The sequence below is a fragment of the Scyliorhinus torazame genome, chromosome 14, assembly GCF_047496885.1.
Source record: "Scyliorhinus torazame isolate Kashiwa2021f chromosome 14, sScyTor2.1, whole genome shotgun sequence".
In the NCBI taxonomy this organism is placed as follows: Eukaryota; Metazoa; Chordata; class Chondrichthyes; order Carcharhiniformes; family Scyliorhinidae; genus Scyliorhinus; species Scyliorhinus torazame.
Genome location: NC_092720.1, coordinates 215,103,346 through 215,125,886, shown reverse-complemented (window position 1 = coordinate 215,125,886; position 22,541 = coordinate 215,103,346). Strand labels below are relative to the sequence as shown.

General features: G+C 51.6%; 1 protein-coding gene across 1 annotated transcript; it reads right to left on the bottom strand.

Moving 5' to 3' along the window:
* Positions 1–6,542: 6,542 nt before the first annotated feature.
* Positions 6,543–14,098, bottom strand: LOC140390484 (nuclear factor 7, brain-like). The gene is made up of 6 exons (XM_072475650.1): positions 13,435–14,098; positions 13,249–13,344; positions 12,922–13,155; positions 9,853–9,875; positions 9,646–9,761; positions 6,543–9,229 (listed from the first exon to the last, which is right to left on the bottom strand). The coding sequence occupies exons 1-6, from the start codon at positions 13,840–13,842 to the stop codon at positions 8,682–8,684; spliced, it is 1,425 nt and encodes a 474-aa protein (XP_072331751.1). The 5' UTR covers positions 13,843–14,098; the 3' UTR covers positions 6,543–8,681.
* Between the last annotated feature and the right edge of the window lie 8,443 nt (positions 14,099–22,541).

Here is a 22,541-nt window from a genome sequence, read left to right as displayed (position 1 = left end):
CGCAAAACGCCCGCGCGTACGGCCCCGACCGCGCGACAGCCCCTTGGGCTCCGTGGACCCCCGTCGCGTCAAACCCCCCCCCCCCCCTCACAGGCTTGCACGGTTCAGACGCCAGGTCATCCCGGGGGGGGGCCCGCTGCTATTTCTGCGGCCAGGCAAAACACCCCCGGCAGCGCTGCCCGGCCCGCGCAGCGATTTGCAAGAGCTGTGGCAAAATGGGCCATTTCGCGGCTGTGTGCCGGTCCCGGGGGGTCGCCGCTGTCCCCGGAGAAGAAAGAGTCCAGCGCATCCCAAACGCTCCCCAACCCCCCCAGCGCCCCATGTGTGACCCGCAGGCGCCGCCATTTTGGGTCCCGGCCACCACGAGGGGAGGATGGGCGCCGCCATCTTGTGACCCCCCAGCCATGTGCGATGCATGGGGGTGGCCATTTTGTTCACCCCCGCCGCCATCTTGGACAACAACAATGGACCCCAACATCGACGGCTCCACGGGGTTCGAAGAAGACGCTGAGACACTGCGACCCCGTCTGGCCTCGGTGACGCTGGACCAAGCACGGCCCCGGACGCTCCAGACGACGACAACAACGGTGCTGATCAATGGACACGAGACACCATGCCTGATCGACTCCGGGAGCACCGAAAGCTTCATCCACCCCGACACGGTAAGACGCTGTTTTTTGACCATCCGTCCCAGTACGCAAAAGATTTCCCTAGCTGCAGGATCCCACTCCGTACAGATCAAAGGGTTCTGCATAGTGACCCTAACGGTGCAAGGGAGGGAGTTTAAAAACTACAGGCTCTACGTCCTTCCCCAACTCTGCGCGCCCACATCACTGGGATTAGACTACCAGTGCAACCTGCAGAGCCCAACATTCCAATTCGGCAGCCCAATACCCCCACTCACTATCTGCGGCCTCGCAACCCTCAAAGTTGAACCCCCATCCTTGTTTGCAAACCTCACCCCGGATTGCAAACCCGTCGCCACTAGGAGCAGACGGTACAGCGCCCAGGACCAGACATTTATCCGGTCCGAAGTCCAGCGGCTACTGAAGGAAGGCATAATCCAGGCCAGCAATAGTCCCTGGAGAGCACAGGTGGTAGTAGTAAAGACAGGGGAGAAGCAAAGGATGGTCATAGAATATAGCCAGACCATCAACAGGTACACACAGCTAGATGCGTACCCTCTCCCCCGCATATCCGACATGGTCAATCGGATTGCCCAATATAAGGTCTTCTCCACCGTGGACCTCAAGTCCGCCTACCACCAGCTCCCCATCCGCCCAAGTGACCGCAAGTACACAGCCTTCGAGGCAGACGGGCGACTATACCACTTCCTAAGGGTCCCATTTGGCGTCACAAACGGGGTCTCGGTCTTCCAACGGGAGATGGACCGAATGGTTGATCAACACGGGTTGCAGGCCACTTTCCCGTATCTCGACAACGTAACCATCTGCGGCCACGATCAGCAGGACCACGACGCCAACCTCCAAAAATTCCTCCAGACCGCTAAAGCCTTGATCCTCACATGCAACGAGGACAAGTGCGTGTTTAGCACAAATCGGCTAGCCATCTTGGGATATGTAGTGCACAATGGGATAATAGGCCCCGAACGCATGCGCCCCCTCATGGAATTTCCCCTCCCCCACTGCTCCAAAGCCCTGAAACGCTGCCTGGGGTTCTTTTCATATTACGCCCAGTGGGTCCCCCAGTACGCAGACAAGGCCCGCCCCCTAATACAGACCACTACCTTCCCTCTGTCGACAGAGGCTCGCCAGGCCTTCAGCCGCATCAAAGCGGATATCGCAAAGGCCACGATGCGCGCCATCGACGAGTCCCTCCCCTTCCAGGTCGAGAGCGACGCCTCCGATGTAGCTCTAGCGGCCACCCTTAACCAAGCGGGCAGACCCGTGGCCTTTTTCTCCCGAACCCTCCACGCCTCAGAAATCTGCCACTCCTCAGTGGAAAAGGAAGCCCAAGCCATAGTGGAAGCTGTGCGACATTGGAGGCATTACCTGGCCGGCAGGAGATTCACTCTCCTCACTGACCAACGGTCGGTAGCCTTCATGTTCGATAATGCACAGCGGGGCAAAATTAAAAATGACAAGATCTTAAGGTGGAGGATCGAGCTCTCCACCTTCAACTACGAGATCTTGTACGTCCCGGAAAGCTGAACGAGCCGTCCGATGCCCTATCCCGCGGCACATGTACCAACGCACAAATAAACCGTCTCCAAACCCTCCACGAGGACCTCTGCCACCCGGGGGTCACACGGTTCTACCATTTTATAAAGTCCTGCAACCTCCCCTACTCCGTGGAGGAGGTCCGTACAGTCACCAGGAACTGCCACATCTGCGCAGAGTGCAAACCGCACTTTTTCAGGCCGGATAGAGCGCACCTGATCAAGGCTTCCCGTCCCTTTGAACGCCTCAGTCTGGATTTCAAAGGGCCCCTCCCCTCCACCGACCGCAACACATACTTCCTGAACGTGGTGGACGAGTGATCTCGTTTCCCTTTCGCCATCCCCTGCCCCGACATGACAGCGGCCACAGTTATTAAAGCCCTTAGCACCATATTCACACTGTTCGGTTGCCCCGCATATATCCATAGCGACAGGGGGTCCTCCTTCATGAGTGACGAGCTGCGCCAGTTCCTGCTCAGCAAGGGTATAGCCTCGAGCAGGACGACCAGCTAAACCCCCGGGGGAACGGGCAAGTAGAGAGGGAGAACGGCACGGTCTGGAAGACCGTCCTACTGGCCCTACGGTCCAGGGATCTCCCAGTTTCACGGTGGCAGGAGGTCCTCCCTGACGCTCTCCACTCCATCCGGTCGCTGCTGTGTACTACCACTAATCAAACGCCTCATGAGCGCCTCCTTGTCTTCCCCAGGAAGTCCTCCTCTGGAACGTCGCTGCCGACCTGGCTGGCGGCCCCAGGACCCATCTTGCTCCGGAAACATGTGCGGGCGCACAAGTCGGACCCGTTGGTCGAGAGGGTTCACCTCCTCCACGCGAACCTGCAGTACGCCTACGTGGCGTACCCCGACGGCCGACAGGACACGGTCTCCCTGCGAGACCTGGCTCCCCTGTGTTCCCAGTTTACCCTGGTCCTCAGCCTACTGTGATCCCTGCTCCCCTGTGTTCCCAGTTTACCCTGGTCCTCAGCATACTGTGATCCCCGCTCTTCTGCATTCCCAGTTTACCCTGGTCCTCAGCCTCGTGTGGTCCCACTCCCCTGTGTTCCCAGTTTACCGTGGTCCCCAGCCCCATGTGATCCCCGCTCCTCTGTGTTCCCAGTTTACCGTGGTCCCCAGCCCCATGTGATCCCCGCTCCCCTGTGTTCCCAGTTTATCCTGGTCCTCAGCCTCGTGTGGTCCCACTCCCCTGTGTTCCCAGTTTACCGTGGTCCTCAGCATACTGTGATCCCCGCTCCCCTGTGTTCCCAGTTTACCGTGGTCCCCAGCCCCATGTGATCCCCGCTCCCCTGTGTTCCCAGTTTATCCTGGTCCTCAGCCTCGTGTGGTCCCACTCCCCTGTGTTCCCAGTTTACCCTGGTCCTCAGCATACTGTGATCCCCGCTCCCCTGTGTTCCCAGTTTACCGTGGTCCCCAGCATACTGTGATCCCCGCTCCCCTGTGTTCCCAGATTACTCTGGTCCTCAGCCTACTGTGATCCCCGCTCCCCTGTGTTCCCAGTTTACCGTGGTCCCCAGCCCTGTGTGGTCCCGCTCCCCTGTGTTCCCAGTTTACCCTGGTCCTCAGCATACTGTGTTCCCCACTCCTCTGTGTTCCCAGTTTACCGTGGTCCTCAGCATACTGTGATCCCCGCTCCTCTGTGTTCCCAGTTTACCGTGGTCCCCAGCCCTGTGTGGTCCCGCTCCCCTGTGTTCCCAGTTTACCCTGGTCCTCAGCATACTGTGTTCCCCACTCCCCTGTGTTCCCAGATTACTCTGGTCCTCAGCCTACTGTGATCCCCGCTCCCCTGTGTTCCCAGTTTACCGTGGTCCCCAGCCCTGTGTGGTCCCGCTCCCCTGTGTTCCCAGTTTACCCTGGTCCTCAGCATACTGTGAACCCCACTCCCCTGTGTTCCCAGTTTACCCTGGTCCTCAGCCTACTGTGATCCCCGATCCCCTGTGTTCCCAGTTTACCCTGGTCCTCAGCCTACTGTGATCCCTGCTCCCCTGTGTTTCCAGTTTACCGTGGTCCTCAGCCTCGTGTGGTCCCACTCCCCTGTGTTTCCAGTTTACCGTGGTCCCCAGCCCCGTGTGGTCCTGCTCCCCTGTGTTCCCAGTTTACCGTGGTCCCCAGCCGTGTGTGGTCCCACTCCCCTGTGTTCCCAGATTACCCTGGTCCTCAGCATACTGTGTTCCCCACTCCCCTGTGTTCCCAGATTACTCTGGTCCTCAGCATACTGTGATCCCCACTCCCCTGTGTTCCCAGTTTACCCTGGTCCTCAGCATACTGTGATCCCCGCTCCCCTGTGTTCCCAGTTTACCGTGGTCCCCAGTCTACTGTGATCCCCACTCCCCTGTGTTCCCAGATTACCCTGGTCCTCAGCCTACTGTGATCCCCACTCCCCTGTGTTCCCAGTTTACTCTGGTCCTCAGCATACTGTGTTCCCCACTCCCCTGTGTTCCCAGATTACTCTGGTCCTCAGCATACTGTGATCCCTGCTCCCCTGTGTTCCCAGTTTACTGTGCTCCTCAGCATACTGTGATCCCCGCTCCCCTGTGTTCCCAGTTTACTGTGGTCCTCAGCATACTGTGATCCCCGCTCCCCTGTGTTCCCAGTTTACCGTGGTCCTCAGCCTACTGTGATCCCCACTCCCCTGTGTTCCTAAATCTACTGTGGTGGCATCACAGCACCAGGGACCCGGGCTCAATTCTGGCCTTGGGCCACTGTCTGTGTGGAGTTTGCACATTCTAACCCGTGTTTGCGTGGGTTTCCTCCGGGTGTTTCCCGATCCAGTCCAAAGATGTGCAGGTTAGGTGGATTAGCCTTGCTAAATTGCCCCTTAATGTCCAAGGGTTGGGCAGGTTAGGTGGATTAGCCTTGCTAAATTGCCCCTTAGTGTCCAAGGGATTTGCAGGTTAGGTGGATTAGCCTTGCTAAATTGCCCTTACTGTCCAGGGATGTGCAGGTTAGGTTATAGGTTTATGGGGATAGGGTGAGGTGGACGAGTGAGTGGGCAGGGGTAGAGTGCTCATTGGAAGGGTCGGTGCAAATTTGATGGGCAGAATGGCATCCTTTTGCACTTTCAGGATTCTACGATTCCCACTCTCTCTTATGCTTCCAGTCTCCTGTGGCCTCCAATATCCTATGGTCTTCTCTCTCCGGTGGTCCAACTCTCTTGAGATTCTCAGTTCCCTGCGATTCCCAGTCCCCTGAGCTCCCCCCTGTCCCGAAGTGCCCCTTCCCCAGAGGCTCTCAGCCCCAGACAGATTGACACCACCTCAAGTATTTCCCAGGAACCGGCACACAATGCGAGTTAGAGATGCCCCCCGGGGGCATCACTCCAGTAAAGCAGCAAACTAAATCAAGCGTGTTCTCCGGTCCCGCCCACCGCGGGGAATGGTCGCAGGCGGGACGGACCAATTAAAGGGCAGGGGAATCGTGATCGGAAAATCAGAGGGAGCAGCAAGGAGGGAAGAATGGCGGGACATAAAATGAGAAATTGGACTCGCTGCGGGAAAGAAGTGAGCGTAGAGACGGTTAGTTTAAAATGGCAGAGAGATTGGAAAGAAGAGCAGATTCAGGGGAGGGTAGAAACGAGCTGACACCGGGGAATGGTCAGGGAGGGAAGAACATCTTTAGGAGCAGGGATACAGGCTGCAACTGGATGCCGCTTTGACCAAAAGATACTCCAGACCTTGAAGTTAGTTCAATCTGATTTATTGAACCAGTAGCACAGTTAGCACAGTTCTCTATGAGTTTGACTCTCTGCTAACCTAAGTGTGGTTACTCTGGCTGACTGAACCAGACTAGCTCTTAGCCACGTGCTGGAGGTGTGATACTGTACATACACCCTGACTCACTCTGTAGATGTTCATCAGTGGAAAGAGGCGGAGTGTGAGTGCCTCGTGCCTTTTATAGTGAGATACCACCCCTGAGTGTCCTGCCTGCTCATTGGTCATGTCCTGTTCTCTGTGTTCATTAGCTGCCTGTCTGTGCCTGTCTGTATATCATTATCTGCATGTTTGCATCTCATGACAATCCAGCCTTGATAAAGTTGCTGTTTGATATAATGTAATGTGTTTGACATAGAAATGAGGTGATCATTCAGGACTAAGGAATCTCTCAGCGTTTTACCAGGGTTGATGACCAATCATTTCTCTCCACACTGTGTAGTGGCGAATTCCCCGCACAGACAGTGACCCAGCGGGGAATCGAACCTGGGACCCTGCCGCTGCGAAGCTACAGTGCTAACCACTTGTGCTACCGTGATGCCCTAACTTTCATACAATGAATTTTATGATTGGATCCATGTAGTAACTGAAGTAAACTTCTGAACTCTACAAAAAAATTCAAGATTTTAATAAATATGCCACTTTTATAATAATGGAGGACATTGAAATTCCACCAGCATAAAATAATATTTTCAATTTAACGAGAGGTGTGATAATTATGTATGTAGAATATGGTTAAAATCACAGATGTCCATCGTTCAAATAAATACTGAACCGTTAATTAAAGTAGGACTGACCACATCCAGAGATACCAACAAAACTGAATATGTAATCTTTATCGGGTGAAGTTGGTGAGAAAAGCTGCAGCGGGGCCCCCCGGGGTTGCCAGGCCGCCTTGCAGCGCAGGCCTGTGGGGGGATCGGGGAAGTCTCGGGATCGGCCGCGGAGGGGTTCCACGCTGCCCAGGGGGCTGCCGCGCAGTTGGGAACGTAAGCGCGGGCGTTCCTGGAGGCCACGTCCAGGGAGCCTGCAAGGGGCCATGCCTCCCTGAGACCCAGAGTGTCTTTTTCTAACAATCGCAGGCAGATCTGTGAGGATAGCATACCTGCCACGAATGCATCCCGGACTAAGAGTTCAGAGTGTTCTCTCACCGAAACTTGCGGGCAGCTGCAGTTTCTACCCAACACCAGGAGTGCGCGGTAGAATTCTTCCAGCGATTCCCCAGGGGTTTGTCACCTTGTTGCAAGCAGGTGCCGGGCATAGACCTGATTTACCGGGCGAATATAGTGTCCTTTTAGCAGCTCTATTGCTGCATCGAAGTCTTCCGCTTCCTCGATGAGGGTGTAAATCTCCGGGCTCACCCTTGAGTGCAGGACGTGCAGTTTCTGCTCTCCCATGGGTGTATCTCCTGCCGTTCCGAGATACCCTTTAAAGCACGCCAGCCAGTGCTTAAAGATTGCCGCTGAGTTCGCCGCGTGGGGGCTGAGTTGCAGACACTCCAGCTTGATTCGGAGCTCCATCATTTCTTCTCAAATACTAGCTTATTAAATTGATGCACTATCAATGGCCACTAAAGCGAGGTTGTAGTACAACTGAAGGCTTTAATAAGCTAGATGTTTCCCCCAGCAACTCAGGTACAGAATGAAGGCTGCTGGGGGGGGCACGGGTTCTTATACCCCGCCTAGCAGGGCGGAGCTACCATACATCCGAACCAATAGGAAGCATACAGTTTCCACCAATGGTGCTTCAGCCTATCAGGTACCGTAATACCTATAATACTACAGACGGTGAGTGAGCTTATGTAGGGTGCTCTTTCAGAGGGTCGATGCAGACTCAATGGGCCAAATGGCCTCTGTCTGCAGGAATTCTATGACTTCTATGGGGAATTGCGAGTGTATCTACTTGGATTTAAGGAAGGTAGCACAAAATAATTTCTAAATGGCGAGACACCATGCAACGTGGATGATCAGAAGAGAAATATTACTATCCAAACACAATGATCACTAAAGCAACATTAATCAGATGATGAGTTAACTGAAGGCAAATAGAGAGTTCCTTTATCACAAGAGAGCTGGAATACAAGTAGTGCATTGATAATACATTCTCGAGTACCTGATACGTCCCATTTGGAATAGGAGATTCAGTCTGGACACCCCATCTCAGGAAATGTCTGATGGAGAGGGTGCAGTGCTGATTCACCACATCGATACCCTGCGGTAAAGTTAATATTTATGAGGATGGTTTGAAGAGACTGGTTAAGATGATTTGGTTTCTGATAGGGTAGATAAAGAGAAACAGTTTTCTCTAGTGGGTGGGCGGGGGAGTCCAGTTTGGGAAGTGGAATCTGTAGATTTTGAGTCAGGCTGTCCTCTGGATTTCAGAAACACTTCTTCACACAAAGGGTGGTGGAAACCTGGAACCCTCTTCCTTAAAAATCTGTTCCGTTTGGTGGTCAATTGAAAATGTCTGAACGTAGATCAATAGATTCAGAGATACAGAAATAAGGTGGGGAGTGGAATTATAATACAAATCAGTCCTGATTTCATTGAAAGACTTACTGGTCTCAAAGGCCTCCTCCTGTTGCTGTGTTCCACTAAGTGTGTTCCTCCGCACTGGTTAAACAGAACCAATATCCCCAACAAGACCCTGTCACTGGGCTGGACCCACCCTGACCTCGGGTAAGATTTGAACCACCAGCACCATCTGTAACTGAGACTCACAACCAACAGTTTACAGCTGGCAGGAGGCAGGGACACAGTGGGAAATTATGGGATGGGTATGTTAATGACCTTTCATTCCACAGATTGTCAGCGGTGCAGAGTTTCGTCCGTTGTCCTTTGGACCCGGATGGAAGAAGGGAAAGATTCTCTCGGTGAAAGTGTGGGTGAAAGTGTGGAGATGGGACATGTTGTCCGCATTGTAAAATGACACCTGTCCCCCCTCATAGTCCAGGTAAACCCCGATCATCCGGGGCTTCACACCCAAGGTGAGGAGGGTCCCTGGACTGCTTCCTGTGGCGTAGACATGGGTGCGTCTCAGCCACACAGTCCAGTATCCAGTCTCGGGTCTCAGGTCGATTCTGCCTTTCCTCGCAGCAGACTCTCGGGTCACTCCTACACGCCACCAAGTCTTGTTCCCCATCTTCACCTCCCAGTAATGTCTCCCTGATGTGAATCCCTCCGATCCCAGCACACAAAGCCAGCGGTCAAACCTCTCCGGGGCTTCAGGGAGTGGCTGTCGTTTGTCTCCGAGTTTCACACTGGTCAAGTCCTCAGACAGGATGAGTTGGGGATGGGCTGTGTTCAGATCCAGAGTCAGAGAGGCTGGAGCTGGGGGAAAAGTAACAGAAACAGTCAGTCATTTACTTTCTTACTGTCAAACCCCTTTCTATCTTAAGAGCTCACTTAGGAGATTCCCGGGTACTCCAGAGTTTTTGAAGGGCTCCAGTTTCAGGAATTATTTGTGGATCTGCTCTGTAGCCACATTTCCCATTCTCTTATGAAGCTGTTACTGCATTCCACAAAGTGGGAGCAGATTTCACAAACTATTGGTTACAATGGGACAAACTCCAAACTCTTTCAAATTACCAAAGGGAGGGAGGAAAAAAGCGGGTGTTAGTCAGGGAGGAAAGAATCAACATTTTCATTCTATTTAGGAGCGTTTACCCAGCCCATTCATAAAGATGCTGTTTGATATAATTTGATCTGTTTAACATAGAAAAGAGATTAAAATTCAGGCGTTTTACCAGGATTAATGACGACAATCATTTCTCTCCATATTGTGTATTGGAAAGGGCCGGTGAATTTCTCCATGGGCAGGTCAGCAGCTTCACACGACAGCACAAAATCGGCGTACTTTGACCTGCAAATATCAAATATAAATTGACCACAATCACACTTCTGGGCTTTTCTTAACCAATCTGTGCAGGATTTCAGCATTGAACATGTCCTACCTCCTCTTCTCAGATTCTTCCTCCTGAAATAAACAAAACACAAATCTGAGTAGAGACGGACTGTCTATATCCAGGAAGTAGGAATGAATACATTCTGGTCACAAGGAAACTGGAGCGTCAACCGAGGCAACTGAGATTCTCTGTCGGCTGACACCGGAATCGGGAAACGCGATTGGGTGGAGAATCGCACCCGGTGCAAATCGTGGCAGACGACGGGCGGCCAACAGATGCCAGGCTTCGGTGCCTCGATAGCGGCGTTTTTAAAAAATAAATTTAGAGTACCCAATTCAATTTTTTTCCAATTAAGGGGCAATTTAGCGTGGCCAATCCACCTACCCCTGCACATCTGCCAAAGCGCGCATGCGCAGCGGGACCAGCGCCAAAGCGCACATGCGCAGTGGGACCAGCGCCAAAGCGCACATGTGCAGTGGCTCTCATCTCCGCGCCAGCCCCGACGCAGCATGGCGGAGGGCTACAGGGGCTGGCGCAGAACAAAAGAGGCCCCCAGCCCGAGAGGCTGGCCTGCCGATCGGTGGCCCCCGATCATGGGCCAGGCCACAGTGGAGAATCCGCCACCCCCCCCCCCCCCCCGCCTCACACCAAGCCACTCCCAGATGCCGAGGTCCCGCCGGTTAAGACCAGGTGTGAACGACGCTGTGAATCAACAGTGCTAACCACTGTGCTACATGGTGGCCAATCTTAACATGTCCAGTCCACCTAACCCGCATATTTCTGCACTGTGCGAGGAAGCCGGAGCACCCGATGGAAACCCACGCAGACACGGGAGAAGGTGCAAACACCACACAGACAGTCACCCGAGGTTGTATTAGAACCATGGTCCCTGGCGCTGTGAGGCAGCAACGCTAGTCACTGTGCCACCATGCCATTCTAATAAGTCACTTCTGTACCCCGTCCAAAACCATCAGCTCTTTCCGGAATTGTAGTGCACAGAAAGGAAAATAATCCTCCAGCTCTGGCCAAACTAGTATTGTATATCAGTTTAGTATAACCTCTTGGCGGTTCTACACTGTTCCTTTATTTATAGAGACCAGAATCTAATTTTCTTAAATAACTGTGTTTTTAACCTTTGGTGATGTGTTCCCATACATTCATTCCCAGGTCTCTCTGTTCATGTATTCCCCTTTTAAATTGTCCCAGAATCACAGAATCTTTACAGTGCAGAAGGAAGCCATTTAGCCCATCGGGTCTGTACTAGCTCACTGAAGGAACATTCTACACAGTCTGACTCCCCTACCTTCTCCCTGTAACCTGACACAGTCTTTCTTTTCAGATAGTAATCCAATTCCCCTTTGAACACCTCGATGGAAGCTGCCTCCACCACCCTTTGAAGAATTCCCTTTTGTCCCATTTAGCTCATACTGGATTTTCTCATTCCTCGGGACAGGTTTATCACCTCACAATTCTCTGTGTGTTGAGCTTCATCTGCCAACTACGCCAACATGGCTTTGTCCTCTTCAAGTTTATTGCTATCTTCTGCATTGTTTTGTGTCAAGTGCAAATTTTGAAATTGTGCTCTGTGCTGCCTAGTCTTTAATGTGTCTCATGGACAGTTATCCTGGCACTGAAACTGGGGAAACAACACTGTAAACAGAATGCAAAAGAAAAATACTGTGGGTGTTGGAAATCTGAAATAACAGCCAAAATGCTGGAAATGCTCAGCCTGTTTGGCAGCATCAATAGAGAGAGAGAAAAAGAGTTGATGATTAAGGTAACAAGCTAAAAGTTAACCCTTTCTCTCGCCACACTGTTAGACCTGTGGAGTTTTCCCACAATTTTCTGGTTTAATCCCACTAAACCTCCATCGAGTCCAAATAACAACCATTAATCACGTCTCTCTGTTGTCTCTCACTTTGCTAATTTGGTATCCATGCTGCTACACCTTTTGTTTTGTTTTATGAGCTTCAATTTTGTCAACACCTCAAATATTAATTCATAATGGGGCGCGGCGCAGTGGCGTAGTGGTTAGCACTGCTGACTCACGGCGCCGAGAACCCGGGTTCCCTAAAGGACATTCGTGAACCAGATGAGTTTTTAACCACAATCGACAATGGTTTCGGGGTCACTATCAGACTTTTTAATTCCAGACTTTATTGGATTCAAACTTCACCATCTGCTGTGGAGGCATTACTAGTCCAGTAACACTACCACTACCTCACCGTCTCCCCCATTCTGAAAATCCAGAGGATAACATAAACCGCACTGTCCTAAACGGGCAGCACGGTAGCATTGTGGATAGCTCCAGGGTCCCAGGTTCAATTCCGGCTTGGGTCACTGTCTGTGCGGAGTCTGCACATCCTCCCCGTGTGTGCATGGGTTTCCTCCGGGTGCTCCGGTTTCTCCCACAGTCCAAAGATGTGCAGGTTAGGTGGATTGGCCATGATAAATTGCCCTTAGTGTCCAAAATTGCCCTTAGTGTTGGGTGGGGTTGCTGGGTTATGGGGATAGGGTGGGGGTGTTGACCTTGGGTAGGGTGCTCTTTCCAAGAGCCGGTGCAGACTTGAAGGGGGTGAATGGCCTCCTTCTACACTGTAAATTCTATGATAAAAATACAGCCTCTCTGCTATCTCATCAGAAGACTCAAACTAGTTGGTCAATCATTGTAGAATAGGTATTCCAAAACAGCGGACAGATATTCAATCGGATATACGTCCTATATCCCAGAAATACAGCTGAAAATTTCAACCTGTGAATCATTCAACTTGTGAATCAGGTTCCCGAAATCGACATCACGCCCACCCGCAGACTCTCACACTCGTCAGTCTGGACACGCCCAAAGCACTGTAACTGAGTTGCAATGTGAGTTTCAGAAGAATGTTAAACTTGAGCAACACAGAAAACAAATGCTGCTGTCTAAGACCATGATAACTCACTCCCGGGATGCGGCAGTTATTCCCGGGGCTCAGTAAATTTTGTGGGACACCTATCAATTCAGTGACAACAGCAGATTTGCCCCGGAATAGGCAACACAACCGATTGGTTTAAATCAATTCCAAATTATCAGGAAAAGTTTCATTTATTTCAAACCGAACTAAACTGATCATCTCTCACCTTCAGAAATATCAGCTCGTCTTTTTGCTCCATCTGTTTCTGCAACTTGGAGAGTTTCTCCTCAATAGAATTTAAATTCTCCTGAATCTCTCGAAGGTTTTTCTCCATTGGTTCCAGAATCCTCTCCTCTTCTTCCCTGAGATCTCTGAGTAAACGCTGCTCTTTCTCAGTGAGAATCTGGTGCATTTTACTGAACTCGGATGTGATGTGGGTCTGCAGACTGCTCGACTGTTCCTACCAAATGAAATGTGAAACATAAATAATGTCCCGCGATAAAGGGAACAAAACTAACCGAGATCCCAGAAAATCAGCACAGGGAGACCTTACCCTAACTTCAGAAATCTTCCCTTTCTGTTTCTGTTCCGTTTCGAGAACCGCCGATTTCTTCTCTGTGAGAGAATCTAAGGAAGATTTCAGCTGATCCTGAGATTGGGAGAGAAAATCAGAAAATAAAAGTGTTAGACCTTGAAAATGTGATCAGATAATCAGGGGATCAAATCTGTTCCCTTTTACCTTGTAGATTTCAACAGCTTCATCGATGGGCAGGAAGCGGTGCTCTCTGTGTTCCCGCGAATCTCTGCAAATCACACAGATCAATTTCTTGTCAGTTTCACAAAACAGCTTCAGTGCTTCCTGATGTTCCTCACAGAGAAGTTCAGCCTCCATGCCTGTCAGATTCAGCTTTAATTTTCCAGCTTTCTCGACCAGATTAGCTATCGCCCGATTTGCCCTGAGGATTCTTTCTGGAAACTCCTCCCTACATTCCGGGCAGGAGTTTATCTCCACTTCCCAATACTGGGTGATACAGGAGTGGCAGAAGTTATGTCCACACTCCAGTGAAACCAGATGGGTGAAGAAATCGAGGCAAATGGGGCACTTTAAATCCTCGGTAAAGCTCCTGCCCTGCTGTCTGTAAGCCATGTTCACACTCAGCACTTCCTGAATCCAACCCACTTTCAGTGTCAGTGTTACCTGTCTGGGCAGACGGACACCTACGACTCAGAGATTTCAGATGAAGCAATGCTGGTGGAATTCTTATCTGGGCGCCTGTGTCCTTGGAATGGAGGGAGGTGCCGAGAGAGCAATGGAGAATGGGGGGGCAGAAATGGGCGGGCATCGTGGTCGAATTGAATGGCGGGACAAGCTCGATGGGCTGAGCGGCCTGCTCCTGCTCCGATCTTCACCTGACCACAAAGGAGAACGCTCAGTCTGCCAACGCGTCTCATGCTGGCTCTTTGGGCGCCAGTTCAAAGAATAAAGAACAAAGAAAAGTACAGCACAGGGACAGGCCCTTCGGCCCTCCAAGTCTGTGCGGACCATGTTGCCTGTCTAATCTAAAATCTTCTACACTTCCTGGGTCCGTATCCCTCTATTCCCGTCCATCCCCTCACACTTCCAATTTTCCGTCCAAACTGAGTCAAGTAAAGCCCCTCCTGGGCACCTCCAACTGCCTTTGGGAGAGTAAATGAGATTCTTCTTCCAGGGGCAGGCAGGCGTTTCCAGTTTTTAAAAAATATGTAAATATTTGAAAACATCCAGTTCCTCCACCCCATAGCTTCGCCTCCACTTATGCCGATCGTGTTCAATCTGTGATCTCCGGTTACAGGCCCACAAGACATTCCAGGTCATGATAAATCTTTAAAATAATGATGAAACTCCAGAAATCCTTAAACATCTCCTTATATCCCTCACCCCCAATCAGTTGGTCTGCCAATGATATTCAAACTCTGGCCTGTGGTTACAGAGGAAATATTTTCTCTCTATTTGCTCCACCTAAAAAACCTCTGTGTCGGATGCATCTTTGCTCTTCCCTGGTCTGGGAACAATCCCAGCCTTGCCAATCCCTTTGCATAACTGAAATCCTCATCCCAGACATCGTGCGCGTAAACCTCCCTTCAAGCCCGGGGAAATCTTCCTCAAATGTGACGTCCTCAGGTGGGTCAAATCGTCTTTATTGCAGGGCCAATTTGCTGCCACCCTGTGAAGAATGGCGGGACTAGAATCTCCCCCCGCGATCTCAATCGTCGTAATAATTGTAGCCGCTCACAGTTCAAGGTACATAGCTGTAAATATCAAGGTTCCCTCTGGAAGCTCTGATCAGTTTCAATGTTCACTCATTGAATCTGCAGCTTATTGAGTCTGTGGATGGATTCAGCCCGGTCAGTTCCTGGAACCCTTATTCAGATATGATAAGAATCTGACAACACCAGGTTTAAGTCCAACAGGTTTGTTTCGAATCACTAGCTTTCGGAGCACAGCTCCTTCATCAGATGGGTTACACAAACACAGCATATATAGACAAAGCCAATGATGCAAGATGATACTTTAACCTGTTATTGTCAGACTTCTTACTGTGCCCACCCCAGTCCAATGCCGGCATCTCCACATCATTCAGATATGAGATCTGGATTAGGTCGCACTATTGTTTTTACAGAGAGCTTTGCACCCAGTATCGGGCTCAGAAGAACGTGCACTCTGTCAAGGTTACTCAAAGTGCAAGAGGAGGTGGGCGGAAGAGGGTCACAGCTGTTTGCAAATAAGGTCTTGCTTGCTCTTGCTGAGCTGACAATTCTCTTCCATTGACAATTTATGTTATGTGTTTTTTTCCGACAGTTTAAATGAATTTATTTGCTGTGTATTTCTGTTGCTGCGACGTTAGCCTCTTGCCCAGGTCTTGATTGTAAATGAGAATTGGTTCTCAATTGACTTATCTGGTTAAATAAATCAAAGTATCTATGAGATAAGACTGCGTGTGCAATTCTGCATGTAAAATGTTCCTTCTTCGTCATATCCTGGATAGATTTTAGTCTTTGCCAAATGGTATTATTATCACCGTGGCAGGGAACAGGAAGGAAACACAGTTGCCAGCTGTGGATCATCTGGCGACAAATACTCGTTTGGCCGATTTCACCCACATCTCATGAAAAATTAAAAATACAAGTATAATTTATCTTACACTATGATTCATAGCTACATGCAATGAACTCAGGTTTACGTGTTACTTTCCCCAAACATATTCAATCTTAATGCTATTTACTTCTGTAGGGACCATGCATCTTTATGAGACAGTCCTCTGGGGAATTCTCCTCAGCTCCATTCTCAGAGACAAAACTTTCATTTACCGTCTTTGGATGCCCCGTTCCCTTCCTGGTTATTTTTCAATACTTCCAAGCTAATTGTTATGGGCCAGGGTTTAGAGAACCCCATAGTGCATCATGGAGATCACCTGACCCACAATTTTTAATAGATTGTGGTATGGGGAGCACACGGCCCACTCTACAGGTGTGGTAGAGCAGAAATGGAAAAGTATTTTTTAAAACAAAACAATGTTTATTCTATGAACTCAAGTTAACCTTTTTAAAACATAAGGTGAACATCTTAGCAACCATCAATTCAAATACAACCCCCAAAGAATACAACACTAAGTAATCCTTAATAACTTCCCAAACAACATCCAGAAGACAGAAGAAATGCCTTTTAACAGAAGCAGATCAGGTTTACATTCACTACTGAAAACATTTATAATTCTGAATTCACCAAATGATCAAGAGATAGTCTTTTCATGGCAGAGAGATCAACAGTACACCTGCTCTGTCTGGCTTCAGCTCCAACACTGAAAATGAAACTAAAACACACCCTGCAGCAAACAGCCTAAAACTAAAGTAAAAAAACTGACAGACAGCCCAGCTCCACCCACGCTCTGACATCACTACAGTAATATGAGCAGCCAAACATTTCTTAAAGCGACATTCTCATGACGTAATACAGTTGATTACTTTATTTTTGCAATAAGACACGATGAGGCCCACTGTAGATTCTCCCACTAGTTTCAAACTAGGCAATCTGTTTCCTCACAAGATTCAAACTAATCGGGGCAGCATGGTGGTGCAGTGGTGAGCATTGGTCTACGGCGCTGAGGACCCTAGTTCGAATCCCGGTCCTGGGTCACTGGCAGTGTGGAGTTTGCACATTCTCCCCGTGTCTGCATGGGTTCCACCCCCACAACCCAAAGATGTGCAGGGTAGGTGGATTGGCCACGCTAAATTGCCCCTTAATTGGAAAAAAAATAATTGAGTACTCTAAATTTTATTTTTTTATAGATTCAAACTAATCTTCTCCCACACTCCACATGGTCAATTATAATGTTAGTCCTTTAGTCAGCATACAGTGCAGTTGTAATTGTCATTTACAAAGGCTGTCTTCTCTCAGTGAGCTGCAAACCACACAAGGTCCAAACTGCAACTAAAAACTCTCAACACAAATATCCCAATAAATTGAAACCAGACCCACAGAAGTGTGGTTGACTCTTAATGCCCTTCGAAGTGGCCTAGCAAGCCAAACTGCTTGGTAGCACAGTGGTTAGCAATCTTGCTGATTACCACGTACCAGCCACCATCAGCTGATGAATCAGTACTCCATAATGTTGAACACCACTTGGAGGAAACACTGAGGGTGGAAAGGGCACAGAATATGCCCTGTGTGGGGAGTTCAATGTCCATCACCAAGAGTGGCTTGACAGTACCATCACAGACCAAGTTGCCTGGGTCCTAAAGGACATAGCTTCTAGACTGGGACTGCAGCAGGTGGTGATGGAACCAACAAGAGGGAAAAACATACTTGATCTCATCCTCACCAATCTACCAGCTGCAGGTGCATCTTTCCATGGCAGCATTGGTAGAAGTGACCACCGCACAGTCCTTGTGGAGACAAAGTTCCATCTTCACATTGAGGATACCCTCCATCGTGTTGTGTGACACTACCACCGTGCTCAATGGGATAGACTTCAACAGATCTGGCAACTCAAGACTGGGCATCCATGAGGCCCTGTGGGCCATCAGCAGCAGCAGAATTGTACTCAACCACAATCTGCATCATGGCCCGGAATATCCCACATTTAAATCTTCGAAGATCTAAATGTTTGTTGCCATTTGCTTACTCACTTAACATTCGATAGTTTAGAATAGGTACTCTAAGATTTTGATAACTATTATTTTTTTAAGGTTCTCTGATGGTTTGAAGCAACATTTGTGTTTTATCTGTTAGTAAAACGATTAACAGTCGACAGCTTGTCAGAAACTGGCCTTGATGGGCGTGCGGAGGTTTGTGACTCCCGTCGTGCAGTGCGACGGGCGCCGCCCGATGCCGACCAATGGGATTCGAGGAGCTGATGTCAGGGCCCGAGCCGGGGTGCCAGTGAAAGGGTTGGGAAGCACATATTAGAAGCAGGTGGCAACAATCTGGAGATGGCTGTCTCAATGTACTTGGATGGTGGTGGAATAGCAGAAGAGCCCAGTTACCAGTACAGCAGGGACAGCGCGGTAGCACAGTGGTTAGCGCAGTTGTTTCGCAGCTCCAGGGTCCCAGGTTCGATTCCCCGCTGGGTCACTGTCTGCGCGGAATCTGCACAATCTCCCCGTGTGTGCGTGGGTTTCCTCCGGGTGCTCCGGTTTCCTCCCACAGTCCAAAGATGTGCAGGTTAGGGGGATTGGCAGTGATAAATTTCCCCTAGTGTCCAAAAAGGTTAGGTGGGGTTACTGGGTACGGGGATAGGGTCAAGGTATGTGCTTAAGTAGGGTGCTCTTTCCAAGGGACGGTGCAGACTCGATGGACTGAATGGCCTCCTTCTGCACTGTCAATTCTATGATTCTATGATCAGCAAGTAGATCGCCTCCACAGGATGAAGTGCGAGCTCCGATTCCACAAAAGCAAGAAATTCTGGTGGAACCTGAACCTTTATTTGGTGCTGTTAAACAACGGAGACCTGCACGTTCCATATTTGATGGATTCAGTGACTTCCAGACTGATCAAACAGGAGCAGGAGATGCGGAACGGTGGTCCGGTGCACAAGTAGCTGACCACTCTGGTAGACCTCTTCAGACCACCCACAGACCTGATGCACAAAGACAGCTTTGAAACGGCGAGGGAGTCGGGACAGCTGCAGAACAAGTGGTTAGGGGCTGGTTTAGCACAGTGGGCTAAACAGCTGGTTTGTAATGCAGAACAAGGCCAGCAGCGCGGGTTCAATTCCCGTACCGGCCTCCCCGAACAGGTGCCGGAATGTGGCAACTAGGGGCTTTTCACAGTAACTTCATTGAAGCCTACTTGTGACAATAAGTGATTATTATTAATGGTAAACATTCAAAATGTGCAAGACTTTGCCTTCCAGTGTTTGAATCGTGATGTTTGGAGCAATGAGGCTCTGTAAACCATCATTCGAGAGTACATCAAGCATCTGTACAAGAGACGCACTACGAGTCCCCTAGCCCAGAGGATGAGGATCGGTCAGACGAGGAATCGGAGGCAGAAGCGTTCTCTGATAGTGAAGGGTTCATCTCAATCAATGGATCAGAAGAAGAAAGGGAGGAGGAAAGTAGCACAAAAAAGTCACCCCGTAAGGATGTGAGCCGCAAACAAAGACGTGTGGAATTCCCTGAAAGGATTGAGACAGAGAAAGAGACTGGTTTGGAATTTTCCCTACAAGGACATAACTGAGAAAATTCAATCAGGGAGAGACGCAGCAACCACAACAAAGCAGCAGGAGATAGACACAGCCGATTGTGTTGATACCAGCGGTAAGGACTTCTTTCTGGTTTTCCTTAAATTCACATGCGCGTGTATGTCTATAACTTAGAAGTATGAAAACGCACACAGACTGAGCAGCAGGTGAGTTCTTGAATAGATTCCCTTCAACAATTTCATTCTTCACTTTGAAGTTGAATGATCGGAGGGCAGCACGGTGGCACAGTGGTTAGCCCTGCAGCCTCACGGCGCTGAGGTCCCTGGTTCGATCCCAGCTGTGGGTCGCTGTCTGTGTGGAGTTTGCATTCTCCCCGTGTTTGTGTGGGTTTCACCCCCACAAGCCAAAAAGATGTGCAGGCTAGGTATATTGGCCACGCTAAATTGTCCCTTAATTGGAAAAAATGAATTGGGTACTCCAAATTTATTTTTCAAAAAGAAGTTGAATGATCGGTAGCGCATAGGACAGGATACTATGTTATATCTGCTGTCCGCATGATCCCGTGTAAGTCAAGATCTCTGATCAATTATGCACTATTGTTCTTCAAAAACTACTAATAAAAAAGAAACTGGTCTTGATGACTGAAGTGCCTCTTTGGGGGCAGGGGTGGCGGCAGGGCGGGGGGGGGGGGGAGCGGGGGGAGGAATGCTCTTTAAGGAGTCCATGCAGAGTCGATGGGTACACACTCTCACCCTCAGCCAATGGAAAAGGTTACTTTGGGCTATTTTCCAATAAGATGAAGAACGGTCAGGATTCGTTACAACTTTTGGGAAATCAGCCTCTGTTGCTGATTTAATTCATGTTGCTGGACAGCTGGTTTGTGGTGCAGAGCAACACCAGCAGCGCAGGTTCAATACCTGTACCAGCTGAGTATGTTGAGGTGATCCTTCGGTCAAATCACCTCAAAGAGGAAAGCAGCCTATGGTCATCTATGTAACACCGTGCTTAATGAATTCAACTTGCTTCATAAACGTTAGTAATTCGCGACTCAACACCCCATTGTCAGAAACTTGGATGTTTTAAGTAAGAGCTGTTGCTGAGGAAACGCTTTCTTTCCGCTGTCACTGTTGATTGCGGCCTGCTTCCCGAATCCCGCGCTCTATTGAAACGCTGTTCCTCTCCCGCCATGGGCTTTGCTGGGCTGCATCACCTGCCTGTCCCCTCTCTGTGCAATCTCAATCACCAATATTAGGATAATTGCTTTATCCTAATGGGGGGGGAGGGGGATGGGGGATGGATGGGGAGGGGGAGGGGCAGTGATGGGGAGAGGGGGGGCAGTGTTGGGGATGGGGAGGGGCAGTGATGGGGAGGGGGATGGGGGATGGATGGGGAGGGGGAGGGGCAGTGATGGGGAGGGGGAGGGGCAGTGATGGGGAGGGGGAGGGGCAGTGATGGGGAGGGGGAGAGGCAGTGTTGGGGAGAGGGAGGGGCAGTGATGGGGAGAGGGGGGCAGTGATGGGGAGGGGGATGGGGGATGGATGGGGAGGGGGAGGGGCAGTGATGGGGTGGGGGAGGGGCAGTGATGGGGTGGGGGAGGGGCAGTGATGGGGTGGGGGAGGGGCAGTGATGGGGTGGGGAGGGGCAGTGATGGGGAGGGGGAGGGGCAGTGATGGGGAGGGGGAGGGGCAGTGATGGGGAGGGGGAGGGGCAGTGATGGGGAGGGGGATGGGGGATGGATGGGGAGGAGGAGGGGGAGGGGCAGTGATGGGGTGGGAGAGGGGCAGTGATGGGGAGGGGGAGGGGCAGTGATGGGGAGGGGCAGTGATGGGGATGGGGAGGGGCAGTGATGGGATGGGGAGGGGCAGTGATGGGGATGGGGAGGGGCAGTGATGGGGAGGGGGAGGGGCAGTGATGGGGAGGGGCAGTGATGGGGATGGGGAGGGGCAGTGATGGGGATGGGGAGGGGCAGTGATGGGGATGGGGGATGGATGGGGAGGGGGAGGGGCAGTGATGGGGTGGGGGAGGGGCAGTGATGGGGAGGGGGAGGGGCAGTGATGGGGAGGGGCAGTGATGGGGAGGGGTAGGGGCAGTGATGGGGAGGGGGAGGGACAGTGTTGGGGAGGGGGAGGGGCAGTGATGGGGAGGGGGGGCAGTGATGGGGAGGGGGAGGGGCCGTGATGGGGAGGGGGAAGGGCAGTGATGGGGAGGGGGAGGGGCAGTGATGGGGAGGGGGAGGGGCAGTGATGGGGAGGAGGAGGGGCAGTGATGGGAGGGGAGGGGCTGTGATAGGGAGGGGGAGGGGCAGTGATGGGGAGGGGGAGGGGCAGTGATGGGGAGGGGAGGGGCAGTGATGGGGAGGGGAGGGGCAGTGATGGGGAGGGGGTGAGGCAGTGATGGGGAGGGGGAGGGGCAGTGATGGGGAGGGGGAGGGGCAGTAATGGGGAGGGGGGGCAGTGATGGGGAGGGGGAGGGGCAGTGATGGGGAGGGGGAGGGGCAGTGATGGGGAGGGGGTGGGGCAGTGATGCGGAGGGGCAGTGATGGGGTGGGGGAGGGGCAGTGATGGGGAGGGGCAGTGATGGGGAGGGGGGAGGGGCAGTGATGGGGAGGGGGAGAGGCAGTGATGGGAGGGGGAGGGGCAGTGATGGGGAGGGGGAGGGGCAGTGATGGGAAGGGGGGCAGTGAGGGGGAGGGGAGGGGGAGGGGCAGTGATGGGAGGGGGAGTGATGGGGAGGGGGAGGGGGAGTGATGGGGAGGGGGAGGGGCAGTGATGGGGAGGGGGAGGGGCAGGGAGGGGGAGGGGCAGTGATGGGGAGGGGGAGGGGCAGTCATGGGCAGTGAGGGGGAGGGGCAGTGATGGGGATGGGGAGGGGCAGTGAGGGGGAGGGGCAGTGATTGGGAGGGGGAGGGGCGGTGATGGGGAGGGGCAGTGATGGGGAGGGGGAGTGGCAGTAATGGGGAGGGGAGGGGAGGGGCAGTGAGGGGGAGGGGCAGTGATGGGGAGGGGGAGGGGCAGTGATGGGGAGGGGGAGTGGCAGTGATGGGGAGGGGGTGAGGCAATGATGGGGAGGGGGAGGGGCAGTGATGGGGAGGGGGAGCGGCAGTGATGGGGAGGGGGAGGGGGAGGGGCAGTGAGGGGGAGGGGCAGTGATGGGGAGGGGGGGC

Bases quoted from the DNA above. Each gene is read 5' to 3' on its own strand.
- LOC140390484 (XM_072475650.1), bottom strand. From the start codon at position 13,842: ATGGCTTACAGACAGCAGGGCAGGAGCTTTACCGAGGATTTAAAGTGC. The intron at 13,345-13,434 runs GTAAAAGGGAAC...TCCCAATCTCAG, and splicing joins AAGCTGTTGAAATCTACAAG to GATCAGCTGAAATCTTCCTT. The intron at 9,876-12,921 runs GTGAGAGATGAT...TGTTTATTTCAG, and splicing joins ACGAGCTGATATTTCTGAAG to GAGGAAGAATCTGAGAAGAG.